The 15,608-nt window shown below is 37.0% G+C and overlaps 2 protein-coding genes across 4 annotated transcripts in view; both read right to left on the bottom strand.

The window, feature by feature from the left end:
• Nucleotides 1-215: 215 nt before the first annotated feature.
• Nucleotides 216-3,288, bottom strand: LOC144957000 (uncharacterized). The gene is given in 3 exon segments (XM_078887946.1): nt 216-839; nt 842-945; nt 3,270-3,288. Coding segments are annotated over 3 exon segments (747 nt in total).
• Nucleotides 3,289-5,476: 2,188 nt separating this feature from the next.
• The window catches only part of LOC144959239 (mitochondrial chaperone BCS1-like), a 12,084-nt gene continuing 1,952 nt past the window's right edge, over nt 5,477-15,608 (bottom strand). For all 3 annotated transcript variants that reach the window (XM_078891782.1, XM_078891789.1, XM_078891794.1), the window contains exons 2-5: nt 14,622-15,454; nt 13,501-13,656; nt 12,550-12,667; nt 5,477-8,808 (exon numbers count right to left, since the gene is read on the bottom strand). In XM_078891782.1, the coding sequence (XP_078747908.1) occupies nt 8,553-8,808; nt 12,550-12,667; nt 13,501-13,656; nt 14,622-15,339 (1,248 nt within the window). In that variant the 5' untranslated portion in view covers nt 15,340-15,454 and the 3' untranslated portion in view covers nt 5,477-8,552. The remainder of the gene's footprint in view (nt 8,809-12,549; nt 12,668-13,500; nt 13,657-14,621; nt 15,455-15,608) is intronic.

Genomic DNA, 15,608 nt, shown 5'->3' with positions numbered 1-15,608 from the left:
TCATCATTATCATCACCACCATCACGTAGAATGCAAAGAAGTTTACTCACTCTCAAATTTGAACAAAATTTTATTAATGAATTTTAATCGATGATATTATGAAAAGAACTACTGGTAAGAGTACTGCCGCTGCTGATTGCACTGATCGAGGCCTTCTTGGAGTGGCTGTTGATTCTGTACACATTTGTACTGATGATACTGGTTCTAGTTGTCGCTCATGTGACTCCCAGATGACATATAGGGGATTGAATTTGGAGATCAGGTGTTGGAGTCCGAGATAATTGCCCCTGGCCATGGTATTGATTTGCCCTTTGTGCACGACGCAGATAACTTAGATATGTGGCATTGAGTTCTCCTCTGAGCTCAAACTTTGACACTGTGTCCAACGATTTCATTACTGGCAATAAACTTAATAAAAATTGCTCATCATCATCCATGCTTTGTTTCTGTTGCATGCCCCTCAATGCGTTTAGCATTTCAACACCGAATGGAGATGGAGCAGTCCGTCGGTGTTGGGGGAAAGGCCTTTTCCTTTTACTCCCTTTGCTTTTAGTGTCATTTGGTGATGGTGTGGAGCTCGGGCCAGGTTGTGCGCCGCTTGGACCAGGTTGTGAATCCAAAACAGTTGTATCAGATCTCCTAGCTGGTGGAGACGATAACAGATTGTCATCCAATATCTGCTTGAGGAGGAAAGATGATTGTTGCGTTTCGACTTGGGCCTGGTCTTGTTGCAACAATTCGGCATTCACCTGCTCCTCCGCCAGATTGCTTGTTGTTGTAGTACTTTGGTCGCCAACGAAATGAATCAAGAACATCAAATTGTTGTAAAGATACTATTTAGTTTAGGGTTCTTAGAACCTGATCCCGATTTGAAAGCAGTTTCCCTTTTGTGTTGTTTTTTGAAAGAGTCTCTCAGCACAGACCACTTCTTCTTTGCGGTTGCCTCTGTGAAAAATCAATGTAAAAATGTTCACAAATTGGTTTTAATTTAATATATTAGTAGAAAACGTGTTGTACAATGCAATGAACATTAAAAAGTTTCCCAGTTTAATATACGATTACTTATCTGAGTCCTTTTTATATTTTCAGGTATCTGGCTTTAAAAGAAAGCCATGTTGATCTGTCGTATCATTTCCGAGTTGGAATTTCCACTACTGTAACAGAAATCACAAGAGAGACACGTACTATATTGTGAGAACGTGTTACAGCCCCGTGTCATGCCAATCCCAAATCCAGAAACGTGGATTAAAATTACAAATGACTTTTTTTTACTAGATTCAACTTCCCCCTTTGCCTGGGAGCAATGGATGGCAAGCATATTATTCACGTATCAAAAAGCCAAGCAAATCAGGTTCCATATACTATAACTACAAAGGGTGCTTCTCCATAATTCTCTTTCCTGTTACAGACGCCAATAGGAAATTTGTTGTTGTTGACGTAGGTTGGTGTGGAAGTAACAATGATGGTGGGGTCTTTCAGAAATTAGTGATTTACTTACAAGTGGAAAACTCGGCATCCCCACTGAGGGAACTATACCAGAAACGGATATATAAAATTGCCATTCATGTTTGTGGCTGATGATGCTTTCCCACTTAGAAACAATATAATGAAACCATTTTCTCACCGTCAGTTGACACGTGAAAAAGAAATATTTAATAATCGTTTATCTAGGGCGAGAAATGTTGTTGAAGCTTCTTTTGGGAGAATAGCCCAGATGTAGACAATTTTACAACGCCCAATAGACGTTCAGCCAGACTTTGCCAGCGATATTGTCAATGCCATCACAGTGCTGCACAATTTTCTCATTTTACAAGAGCCTGAACGTTTACCGCAGTCTGATAACCAATCCGGGCATACCTTTGACGTACCACCCAGTATCGACTGGAACAGTCCAGCCACAAAAAGTGCATTAAATGTTCGCGGAAAAATTGATGAACTATTTCAACTCTGAAGTTGGATCTCTTCCATGGCAAGATGGCCAATGTGTTACAATAACAATGTGAAGTACGATTAACCCTTTCACAGCTGGCTGTTTGACAGATATATGCTTTATTTCCTGACAGTTTTCACCAAAAGATTAGTAACAGTGAAGCAGCTCCTCTTCTAAAGAAGTAGAAGCTAGAGTTGCATCACATTTACTAATCTTTTGGTGAAAATTGGTCAGGTCTGTAGCTTAGAGGAAGAAATTTGTTTTATTTGGTTCACTTTGACTCGAACTCCGCCATGAAAAGTTTAACGGACTTTGTTGGATTTGCGGGTTTTGTTTTTGCTGTTTTTTCCACTCGTATTCGGATTAACCGTGTTTCACTGTATTATAGATAAACGAATGCATCCAGAGAAAGAGAGAAAGAGAGAAAAGGATTAAGATGGAGAGGGAGAGAGAATGAGAAACAGAGAGAGAGATAGCGTGGAAGAAAAGGGGAGATAGAGTGAGGTAAGAGAGAGAGAGAGAGAGAGAGAGAGAGAGAGAGAGAGAGAGAGAGAGATAATAGAGAGGAGCGGGAGAAAAAGAGAGATAGAGTGAGAGAAAAAGAGTAATGGAGAGAGAGAGAAAGAAAGAGAGAGAGAGAGAGAGAGAGAGAGAGAGTGAGAGAGAGAGAGAGAGAGAGTGAGAGAGAGAAAAAAAAGAGATAGAAAGAGAGAAAAAAAAGAGCGAGAGAGAGAGAGAGAGAGAGAGAGAGAGAGAGAGAGAGAGAGAGAGAGAGAGAGAAGGGGGGGGGGGGGGGGGGCAAATTTTAGTGCAACAGTAAAATGAAAACTCCAGTAAAACAACGGGTGTACCACGGAAACATCACGGGTAGGTCACGGGTGTGCTACGGGTTCAGGACGGGTCGGCGCTGGGTGAAAAACTTGCCACTCCAACTCCAACAGGTGTATGGGAAAGCTTAGTACTTTAAAGTTCAGACCCGTGAAGAAAAAAAAAAAACGGGCACGGACCGGCGACGGGCTTTACGAAACCTGCCGAAACCCAACAAAGTTATGGGGAGTAGGCAGCAGTGGGGAGTGAACCTGGGACTCAGGGAAGTGTACACCATTGGGGAGTGAACCTGGGACTAGGTTTCGTAAAAAAAAACAATTACTTTTTTACGAAACCTGCCGAAACCCGACAATATCCGACAAAGTTATGGGAAGTAGGCAATAGTGGGGTGTGAACCTGAGACTCATGGAAGTGTACACTATTGGGGAGTAAACCTAAGACTATGGTTTTTCGGCGGGTTTTAGTGGGTTTCGTAAATAAGTAATTGCTTCATTCTCGGCTGGTACCCAACTCTCATAGTCCAGCTTCATTTCCCACTGATATCCATCTCCCATAGTCCTAGGTTCATTTCCACTTATATCCTCTTCTCACAGTCCCAGGTTCACTCCCAACTGGTGTGCACTTCCCTGAGTCTCAGGTTCACTCCCCACTGTTTGCCTACTTTCAATAGCTTTTCCGCATATTGTCGGGTTTCGGAAAAAAAAGCAATTCCCCTTCCCCCCTTGGTATTGCTTTTTTTACGAAACCCAGAGTCCCAGGTTCACTCCCCACTGGTGTACACTTCCCTGAGTCCTATATTCACTCCCCACAGCTGCCTACTTCCTATAACTTTGTTGGGTTTCGGAAAAAAACACAGTATATACTGAATTGTGCAAAACCACTATTCAGTATCAGTTACTGAATAGTACAAATCACTATTCAGTATCATATACTGAATAGTGCAAAACCACTATTTAGTATCAGGTACTGAATAGTGCTAGCCTTCTTTTAAACGCACCTTTAACTGTACTACCACTACCACGCTTGACTTACAAGTAAAGTCTAGATGACCCCCTCCCCCACCCCCTCCTTGTCGACCGTCAATGACGGTTTGTCGAGACGGATGCCATAAAAATGGTAGTGTCACCAAAATTCATGCAACCGGTCACAGTGTGTCATATTTTGATGGTGATTTTTTTCACGGATCCACCACTTGACCTGAGCTTTTATCAGAGGAAAATGTTTGACAAGCAAAATCAGCAGAAAATTTCTGATCGTTTTTTTTTTTTTAAAGGGTTCTACGGCGCTTGCAACACATTTAGGTCATATCAGCGCCAGTAAAAAGGGAGAATATGGGATAGTAAAAAGTTATAGAATTACAATTAAAGCAGCCAAGAAAAGGTAAGACAAGGAGAATGGTTACAAATAGGGATTGGTGTAGATTCCAAGAGCACACCATCGATGTAGTTAGATTGAGATCACCTAAAAGACTCATCTAGAGCACAGATCCCTACTAAGAGGAACACACTCAAATGCTTACACTATAAATTCAAAACAACAAATATAATAATACATAACAGAGATATGGTTTATAAGGAAAAAAAATATCATCTCTCAAAAAAAATACCTATACATTTGACTGTTTCCCTCTCAGCCAGGGTATCCGGCCAGGGCAGGACAAAACAAAGGTGATGGAAGACACAGTATGTACCTCCCTTTCTGAGAAGATCCCAAAATCCCGGAATTCCGCGGAAGATTATCATCACTGCTTGATAAAGGCGATATTGACAGTTCTCGTGATCATGGCATTTACAAACTAGTGTGCATGGAAGCTGCGAGCGGCAAAATAGCCACATTTTGATGATCCACAAGGTTTTCCAGGAAAAAAATCAGCATTGAAAAGTCTCAAGCGACAAAGACATTGATGACGAGTGATTTAGATTACAAGAGATACATGTTAGATATATGCCGACAATTGTCATTCTCCTTTTTGGCCTTCGGTAATTAACAATGTGGAAAAGCAAAGGAAAGGAAAACAGATGTAAATTCCAAGAGCATACCATCAATGGACTTAGTTTGAGATATTGAGATCACCTAAACATTTCATCTAGACACCAGCACGAGATCCCACCAAGAGAAACATACTCAAATGTTTACAAGGTATTTTCAAAGCAAACAATATAACCATCAGTACATAACAGAGATGGTTTACAAGAGAAAAAAAAATCACCTCCCAAAATTGACATTTTACATTTGACTGCTTCCCCCTCAGCCAAGGACTTCTGCAAGGGACAGGACAAAACAAGTAGAGTAATCCTATTCCAAGGCAAAGACAGAAAGCAACACGGAAAACATATATAAAGGAGGGTAGAAGACACAGCAAGTGACCTCCTGCTTAATATGGGTGGTCTTAAGTCCACACCCAGTTTCATAAGGGCGATCTCCCCTCCAAATGTAAGTCCACCTACGGCAAAATGGCTTTCCTGAGGTATACTGTCCAGGTGTCTAACAGAGCTCGAATCCTCGAATTAATTTTGGTGGGTCAAAGACCATATCTTAACACTACAGCATCACAGTTTTGGCCTCAGTAGTGTGTAATCCGGATTGACGGCTGTATTTCAAACTCCGGCATGAGCTCTGAATGACTATTAATACTTAAAAGAAGTTGTTGAAGGCAAATGTCACCCATAACACTCAATGCGTTGAAAGAGGAATAAATGCAAGTACAAATAGATCAACTCATTCTCACTATCACATTTATTGTCATACTCTTCAATGAGAATAATCATGTCTCATAAATATCCATGGTAGGCACATTATGGTAATTAAAATTCAGAAATAGAGAGTGGACTCCTAAATCAATGATTATGAGAAATATAAGGTACGTCAGTCTAGGCAGGATTGTCAGTGGCTAGAGCTACTGCTCGCCACGTCAATCACCCCCATCCCCCCTCACTCTTTCTCTCTCTCTCTCAGGCAAAGGGTGTCGTATCAATTGGATCCCGAGTTCAGCTCTCTGACCCCATGATATTTTCATCCTCTGTTTTCATCTATTATTTCTAGTGTACTGATAATGAGAAAAGCACAACATATTTCTTCTCTAGATTTTCCCATAAAGGTTTTAATTAAATAACCAGACTAGCCAACCAACAACCATCATGTATCTTTATTTTAAAAAATAATATAATACATCTCAGAAAAATTATATTTTCATTTCAAGAAGCACAATGCAATGGTTAATTTACCAATACACTCCAGCACAGTTTTCTCGGGACATGCACAAACTTGCCATAACGACTTGATGGGAGGGCTCAGCAGTATGGACTTGACAATGCACCCGAAAGATACCTAGTTTGAATATCCTTCACGTTATGTGGCCTTCAGCAAGCAACCTCTCCCTAGCTCAATATGCGGCGCTGACGCTGGCACCTGGGTTATTCCAGGATTTCCCTGGAATAGACCCTAAGACAAATTTCCACTAGAGAATGAAACACAGGGAACTTTAGTATTTAATTACTTCATTGATATATTGAGGGAGATCATTTAAAACATGACATGTTACAAGCTATTGGTGTGTGTGTGGAAGGGGGGGGGGGGTTGCCCTGTCACAACATTCATTTACCGTCGTAGCCACCATTTGCAAATCATGGCATGTGGCATTGAAAAATAGAACAAATGGAGAAATGATAAGAATAAGTAGAGAGATGTTGGTTATGCAAAACGGCGATGGAATGTGTGAGTGGCAGACACGCCTGCTGGTTAGATAGATACACAAGATAAACCCATTCATAACTGTTAATGTCACAGTAAATCATCAGTGGTCGAAATGACCAGAACATAAAAAGTTTAATTGATTTGATTTTTTAAGTTGGCTGAGAAAATTAGTTCGAGGAAACCATGTTCGGTGAAAAAAATAGTTCAAGGAAGGAATGGAATGATAACAAAGAATAATAATGAAAAAATCTGGGACATTCCAAGGAATTCGAGGAAACCGTGCTGGAGTGTAAATGATTAATCAGGTTAGCAGAGGGCAGAAGGTCCTAAATGTTATTGACAGCTCTTGGCACTCAAAATCAATTAAGCTTACAGAAACAAAGTTTTCATTTATCAACTCATTGGAAACAAGAACACATCTAGGTGATAAATAGAAAAATATGCAACCCATAATTAATCTCCATATCTTATTAATTAAATACAATACTCAAGTGTAATTCTTTTGTTTATAGGTCATCTCAGAGACAGTAAAAAAGGAGATGATAGGGGAAAAGTTGTACATCTGAATTTGAAAGAGCCAAAACAAAAACAGCAAGACAAAGGTGACTGGTTCAAATAGTAAACAAAAGATTCCACAAGCAATCCATCCAATGTGCCTACTTAGTTGATATTACCTATAAGTCCCATCCAGGCACAAGTAAAGAATACCGCTAAAAAGATACAATCAAATTTTTACTAAGTACAAGTTATTTAAAACTAAAAAAAACTATAATAGTAAATAACAGAGAGATTATCAACAGGGAAAAAAAAAAAGAATATAATCTCTCAAAATAAAAAGAACTATACATTGAACTGTCTCCCTTTCAGCTAAGGATCCCTGTCAGGACCAGGAAAAAAAAGAGCAATGTCAATCAAGAATTAGACACGAGCAACATGGAAAGGGGAAAGAAATATGAGAGGATAGAAATCACAACTGCAGTGACTTCCCAGTCAACCAAGGGAGGTCAAGGATCCAATGTCAACTTGCAAGTCTCTTATCACTCATCTTCACTTGCCATATGTTTCAAAGAGAAAATTGTGTATTTATTTCTCGCACACATGCCTTGAATATTAACATTTTAATGCTTTCTCCAAAGATGCCACACACAAAATTTATAAAAAATAATGGTGCATTGTGTTAAAATCATATTAAAAATGTATAAACTTTTGGATATTTTGTTGCAATATACCTTGTTGTTACACTTGTATAAAATCCCCATAATTTCGTACTTATTCATATGAAAGGAAACAAAATCTCACATAACAACTTAATGGCATTTTCTCTTCAAGAAGAAGGGAGAAATTCTAGATTTTATATATACCAAAGTTCACTTTTAAAATTACAACTGTTTAAATTTTAAAATCAAATCAGTTGAAAGAGTTTTAAGTTTCAAAAGAAGATCATACAGATTATACAATTCGATACACATATAAGTTCATTGCCTGCAACACTCTTAGATCACAAGTATCTAGGATAAAGTAAGACAAAGGGAACCAAGTCAAGGAAAGAATTAAAAAAATGTATTCACATTTGCCCCGCCTGAAGGCATGTAATAAGTTTCACATAGATATCAACAATGGATCCCAATAGAAACGCCTAAACTCACACAACGCATTCATTAAAAAACACACAAAGACAGTCACATTTGACTGCCTCTCTCATGGCCAAGAGCTTCAGCCATGGCCTGGACAAATTCATTTTTTTTTTCATTCTTCAACAAGTACAGAAAGCAGAAAGGACAAAGACAACAAATACATAGTAGGGGGACAATTCATGTGGCCTCACTATATAACTGCCCATAAGCTTTCATTACAAAATATTAGTGTATATAAAAAATTATGAACATATAAATGCCGTAAATAATCAGATACTTTTATTTCAATATTAAAACAATTGAAAAATAAAATATGACAGGTTTCCTCCATAAAATTATTTTCAGACGAGTAATCTTTACTTTCCCGGATTGACAGAAAATAAAATAGAACATACCAAATAAACATTTGTTAAAAAGATACAAGAGACAAAAAAAGTTGCTTACACTAACATTCCTTTCTCACACTGTCATACATGAACAATATCCTTTGCATTTGTTATCACAGATTCTGGATCATTTTTATAGAACATAAAAAATCCCTGCACTTGTGCTGCAGATACAGATTTACTCATATTTAAAACACTTTGGGCAAACTCCTCCGCTCTGTCAGGATGGGCATCGGGATAAAATCGTTGAAACATTTGAACTAATTGGTGGCTCGATACATAATCTATCATTTCTTTCACATCCACTCGTCCTGGTCGTATCAAGGCTTTATCCAACCTGACAGGGGGAAAAAAAGAAAGAAAAAAATTAAAAGAAAAACTAAATTCAGTTATAATATTTTTAATTTGAGAAAACTCAGACATATCAACTTCTAAGAATCTGGCTTATGAAAGAAGATACTGATGATAGTGGTGATAAGGATGAGAATGCAGAGAAGAATATCTAATTATTTCAATTAAGTCTGTGTTTCTCTCTGCCAAACTAAATCCACTCCATTCATAATTTATGAAAAATTGTCTGTGAGCTAGTGCAAGGAGAATATTGTTTGGACAACCGATAAAGTGTTATAAATGTGAGTAAGGCAATTAATTAATTATCGTGTCATGGCAAATCAATCACTTTAACAGTTTACGCAGCCAGGGTGTTGGGAAACATTCATCATAAAACTGGTTTTCATCCACTTCTGTTCAGTCAGTTATGCTTGCATACTTTTCTTTTATAAACGATAAAAAAGGTCCTCAACAACATGCAATAACTTGTATCCAGCGACATCTATAGAGAGGGACGAGTCACCCACGGAATTTTCCTTTCTACGGGGCCGGTCTACGAGGCCGGACAACTATCGGGACAAGTGTATTACAGAGGAATATGTAATCTTTGGTTGTATTTATCTATCCATCTATCAATTTGTGTGTTTATATCTATCTATCTAATCTATCTATATCTATCTATCTATCTATTTATCTATCTTTATCTATCTTATCATCTATCTATCTATCTACTTCTATCTATCTATCTATCTATCTATACTAACTATCTGTCTGTCTGTCTGTCTATCTATCTATCTATTATCTATCTATCTATCTATCTATCTATCTATCTATCTATCTATCTATCTATCTATCTATCTATCTATCTATCTATCTATCTATCTTTCTTTCTCTTCATCTTCCACCTTTTCATCGTGTCATCCATCTACCTACCAATCAAATCCACCGATCTACCTATCTATCTAGCAATCTATGAAAATATATGTATCTATCTCTTCATAGCCCCCCCTCCCTCCCTTTCTCTCTCTCTCTCTCTCTCTCTCTCTCTCTCTCTCTCTCTCTCTGCCTCCATCCCTTTCACTTTCCCCTTTAGTCTCTCTCACAATCAAACAGGAGATAGATAGATAGATAGATAGATAGATAGATAGGTAGATATATAGATAGATAGATAGATAGATAGATAGATAGATAGATAGATAGATAGATAGACAGAGAATAAATGTATTACATCATATTGACTAACATGCAGATACAGAAAGTGAGAGGTTTGATATTGACTAACATGCAGATACAGAAAGTGAGAGGTTTGGGTGAGGCGGCGGGGGGGGGGGGGGGGGGGGGGGGGGGGGGCAAGATAAACAAAGCTAATTTAACAGTACATGCTGCATTCTGATAGGTCATTCTCTAATTTATGATTGTGTCATTTCGTGAATGTGACAGAGAGAGAGAGAGAGAGAGAGAGAGAGAGAGAGAGAGAGAGAGAGAGATAAGAGAGAGGGGGGGGGGGGGGTAGCAGTGTAGGCTTCAATCTCACCGTAGCCTGTAGTTCAATTCGTATTGAGAATGTATGTGTGTAGAGGGGGGGGGGGAGGGGTAGGAGGTGTTGTGTGCATAGGAGAGGGGTCTTTGTGTGTGTGCATAAGTGTGTGTTACTAGGTTCATGTATTACAAAAGATCCCGATTTAATTTTGTCAAGACTCACCATTTCTGTAGTTAGTGTAATCCGTAATCCATCACAAATAGTGAATAAAAGTCAATTGAATCGTTCTATCACTATTATGATTAGTTCTGAGTCAGGGAAGTTAAAGTAATATTATGCTTCGGTTTTGTGGTATGTATCTCTATAAGTTGGAATCTAGTTTCTAAAAGTTATAGTTATAGTTATCTGATATTGATATTGAAATCCTAAATAATAAAATAAATGAATTATATTGTTATATATTTCAGGTATTTATCATGTTATCGATAAAACTCCACTCATTAAAGAAACCAATTATCACATATCACACAAGAAAAATACAAGAGAAGTCAAGCAGATTATTTATTTATGGAAAAGGGATATTGACTTTGACCTTTCATTGCTTTCTAAACATTTTTCTTTGATCAAGAACCATGGGTGCATATTTAAAGTTTGCTTCAGGATGATGCCATTTCTAAACACTTACTCTTAGTTATAAAGTTTCAATTACCAGTCACCACCAGTGGATATCTCTCATCTTCAATTCTGGGTTGTAAGGTTCATACCATTTTCAGTTTTCACTTTGTCTTAGAGACTCACTCTCCCAATTTCGTAAGTTAGCGTAATCCATAATTCACTTTTTTAATGATAATATTATAGTTTACCAATTATGATAAAACTCCCCAAATAAAAGAAATCAATTATCACATACAACTGTCAATTACAGAAAAATGCAAGAGAAGTCAAGCAGATTAAATACCTATTGAAAAGGGAAATTGACTTTCTAAACAAGGGTATGTTTTTCTCTGATCTTGTAATAACTCACTTCAAGAACATTTCAATGTTAATGTTAGGAATCAGAGCATGATAATGTGATAATGATTACCATAAGCACAGTTGCACATCGTGTAATCCACTGAAATATATCACTTATAATAATTCCATTTAAAAATCGAATGACACACAACCGCTTGCTTTGAAAGTTGACAAACTAAAGAGGCAAACAATTGAATGCAGATTGTTTTATAACTTCTGTTCTCACAAACAGGGATGCCAGATGGCCAGAGTTCTTCGAAGCCAATTTAGACTGCAAAAGTGACCAAAATAGAACCTCATGTGGCCAAATACTTCAAACACTCTGACCTCCTTAAAAGACATCGATTTTTATTTTTTTTCGACTAACCAAGGAAAAGACTTGTTTTATTTCAAAAAAAGAAAATTTTGATTAATAATAATATATACGCCATTCTCCGTGTGTCAATTTTGATCATACGCGTGGCCATCTGGCAGCACTACCCACACACAAACTATGACTTAACGTCTTGACACTTCTTCCTAGTAGAATAGCAGTATTCTACTCGTTGCCTTTCCGTTTCATGCTGCAACTTGTAGATATGTGTGAAATTTGACCGTTTCTGTGTGGGAAATACTACCTTCGTAGTAAATAGCAGTATCTTAACTGTAGCCATTACTTTAAAGACAGTATTGTCGGAAGAACGGTCGTCTTACTATTGAGACGGTCAGTTAAGGAATTTCTTTGATGACGTAAAAGTGACATCACTTCCCCACCCGATGGGGAAACGGTTGGGGGAAAGACGAGAAAGGAATGCCTTTGATTGTCACCGGCATCTGCATATCATTAAAGCCTGACGACAGGGGTACTGTTATATAGGAAAAAAACGAACGGCCCCGTAGGATTGAGTAAGAGGGCAGTGAGCAGTCCTATATTAATTATGAAGTCCTAGCTTGTATCTCATAAAATAATGGCAAATGTGTGGGGTTTATTTTTTATCTTCTTGATTCTTTTTAATATTAACAGTTTCCTATGTCCACTTAGCAATGTGATTAGGTAGCACGGTCTGTTAGATCTTGCAGAAAAAACTTCACAGTAGCATTCCATCATAGCAAAGAAGTAGCAACCAATTCCTACTGTATAGTATTCCTATCTATATTAAAGAAAAGAAAAAAAAGAGAAATTGTGGACCCACAAATAAAAAACAAACAAAAAGAAAGACAAAAAACAAAAGAAAAACAAAACAAAACCAAAAAATAAACCGCCATTACACAAACCTATCAATGTAGTTTGTTGTCATGAAGAGAATCCTTGCCTCAGTGGACGCAACCCCATCCAAAGCATTCAACAAACCTGACAAAGTTAGTCTTCCCATACCTTGATAGGCTGTGGGATCTGAAATATATTATGAGCACATTTCAGCCAGCTGTTTGTGAAAGAATTTAGAAGTCAATCAATAATAACACTTTGAAAAAAGAATTTAATCAACTTTAAGTTTCTTAATTTTGCTTGTCATTCGTAAAAATGTCACCTTTATAATGGTGGATAAGCAACAGCATGGAATTTATTTTCTATTAGATCTATCCATTTTTTTTCTTTTTATCAACCAACTTGCTAAGCAGTCAATGGGTAGCAAGGTGTCCATAAATCTGGAAAAAGTGTCTTGGTTTGAGAGCAAATGACCTCTTTTATCATAATCATATTATGCCATTTAACAACAACAATACCCTCAGTGACGTTGGCTAAATCTTCAATATCTCTATCAGACTGACTTTACTTTTTAAATGTAGAGCCAACCTGAACCCAACCCGTTGCTCAATTTACTGCTTTAAAAAAAACCCAAGAAATAAACACACACACACACACACCACGAAAGGAAATAAAGTGAAAAAAAAGTTAAATAGTTACGAACTCAACCTCTTACATGGAATATTATAACCCCCAACAAAACATTTTTCAATAGCTCTTATTAACATTATAACATAAAAACAATAAGATAATAAGTAAAATAATGGTAACAGAGATACAATATGTGGATTAAAATAAAAAAGTCAAACAAAAATAATGGGAAGATCGGTGGGGAAGGGCTGTCGAATGCTAACAAATTCATACATTCTGAATTATTTATTTAAACGAATTATTTAAGAGAAGTGGAGAACAGAAGCTTATGGAGACATAGCAACTACCAATTACAAACTACTTTGTAAGAAGCTACCAGTATTACTTACTTTCCTTAGCAAGATCTCTATTTGAGAAAGCAGCATCAATGTCCTCCAGCAGGATGATGCTTTGTTCTGGTGCGTTTGTTAGTAGATGGCTTAGTCTGTCATCAGACATACCTTTATCGCTCAAATTGAGGACGCAAATACTATAATCCAATGCACCTGAGAATAAATAAAGACGATAAAAGTAATAATAGTTGTAAAAATAAGAAGGTTTGGAATAATCAACTTTATGTTTGTATTTTTTCTGATTAGGAAAGTTAATTGAAAAGAAATATCTCTCATAATGATATTTGTCATAGGCTCAGAGGCAAATCATACAATCAAAGATGACAGCTGGATTTTGAAAACAATCTGTAATTTGTAAACGGATAAAATTGCTTTATTTACTTTAGGTTAAACTACTTATGCTTTTTATGTCTTTTTGCATGAAGAAATACATTAATTAAACTAAAAATAAAAAAAAATCAATAAATATTTTAATGATTTTGGTGCCGATAGAGAACAGAAATTAGCCTTCACATACGTCAATAAAATATAATCACCATACGGTATATGTAGTAAGCTTGAGTAGGTGATTATCTTATGAACAAATTAAATAATAACAACAACAACAACAATCATAATAATAATAATAATAATAATACTAATAATAATAATAATAAAAATAATAATAATAAAAATAAAAATTAATAATAATAATAATAATAATAATAATGACAAGAGTAGTCCTTCAGAGCCATTAGGCCCCATAGGGCTGGAGTTTATATCAGTTTCTATAATGTGAAATTGACAATAGCCATTGTTTACTATCATTTGGGCAGGATTCTAGTCTACAGCAAACTATTTTCCACCAGATCTAACAAACCCAGTACCTTATCAATGCTGGCTGGACATGCGGGTTAGAAAAAAAAATCGAGACTTAACCTGGGATTGATCTTGGTCTTTTGCATGAGAAGTGAATTCTCTACCAACTGAGCTATTTGGACCCTCCCCCCGTCCCTGATAACGATAATCTTAATAACAATAATAAAAATAATAATAGCAAAATCAACAATAATCAACATTTCCACCTTTTACAAGCAAATTAAATCATAGGTTAACACAAATACACAAACACGAGTTACCCGCTAAGGCCATGATATAACTGCTCTTCCCACATCCTGGGGGTCCATGCAAAAGATATCCCCTCCTGTAAGGTATGCCTCTGTCCATGTACCATCGAGGATTATCAATGAACTCCTCAACATCCTGCAGCAGTTTCTCTGAAAGACCTCTGTCAAGAACTACTGAGCTAAGAGGTCTCTTTCTTCTGGGATACCCCATAGGTCTCCATTCTGAACCCATTACTGAGTACATCACTGTCTGCCCCTCTGCACTTTCCAATGCTAAATGTCTTGCTTCATGTAAAATATTCATGAATAATTCTCTATTTCTACCCAATGTTGTAAGAGTCACTGTTTCAAAAACTTCTACCATTTTATTGTCTCTATTTCTTTCAACCAAGATCCAATTATTTCCATATCGAAAATAGTGATTTCCTGGACTTGGCACAAAATGAAATCGTGTTTTTACTTGACCAGCTGCTGATTGCTGGAACTCTGTTTCTACACTCAAGTGTTGAGTACGAGTGCCATATTTTGTAATCCACTGTAAAAGCCAGTGATAGCTTTTATCTCTACTTGTGACTTCCATTGTAATCATACATTGTCTTCGAAACACTATAAAGGCACCCTGTGCTCCTTTTTTGGCTACAGCAGCCACGAGACCAACACCAAAGAGTCCAGCACCTGCCCCAAAATAAGGATTGTCACCAAGAGTAGAAATGTAGTCTGTGATAGGCATGTTGAGGTTTATAGTCTCTTCTCTAAATAAACTCTGGTATAATCCAACCTTGGATTAAATTAAGTACCTAATAAAGTTCATTTGAAAAACTTTGCCAGAGTCCATGGCATGATGTCTGTGAATAGAACAAGAAAAAGTAAAAATAAATCAATATATTCCATTCATATAAAAAGAACAGACAATATTAAAAATTATCCACAGCAAGTCTTGTGCAAGGACATAGATTATCAATTGCTTAAGGCTTTAACTTTAATTTAACGGCTGAGGGC

Source organism: Berghia stephanieae, chromosome 1 (genome assembly GCF_034508935.2).
Source record: "Berghia stephanieae isolate SIO BIC M18660-M18661 chromosome 1, UCSD_Bste_1.3, whole genome shotgun sequence".
NCBI lineage: Eukaryota > Metazoa > Mollusca > Gastropoda > Nudibranchia > Aeolidiidae > Berghia > Berghia stephanieae.
The sequence above is the reverse complement of the archived record's forward strand: the minus strand, read 5'-3'. Positions and strand labels throughout refer to the sequence as shown.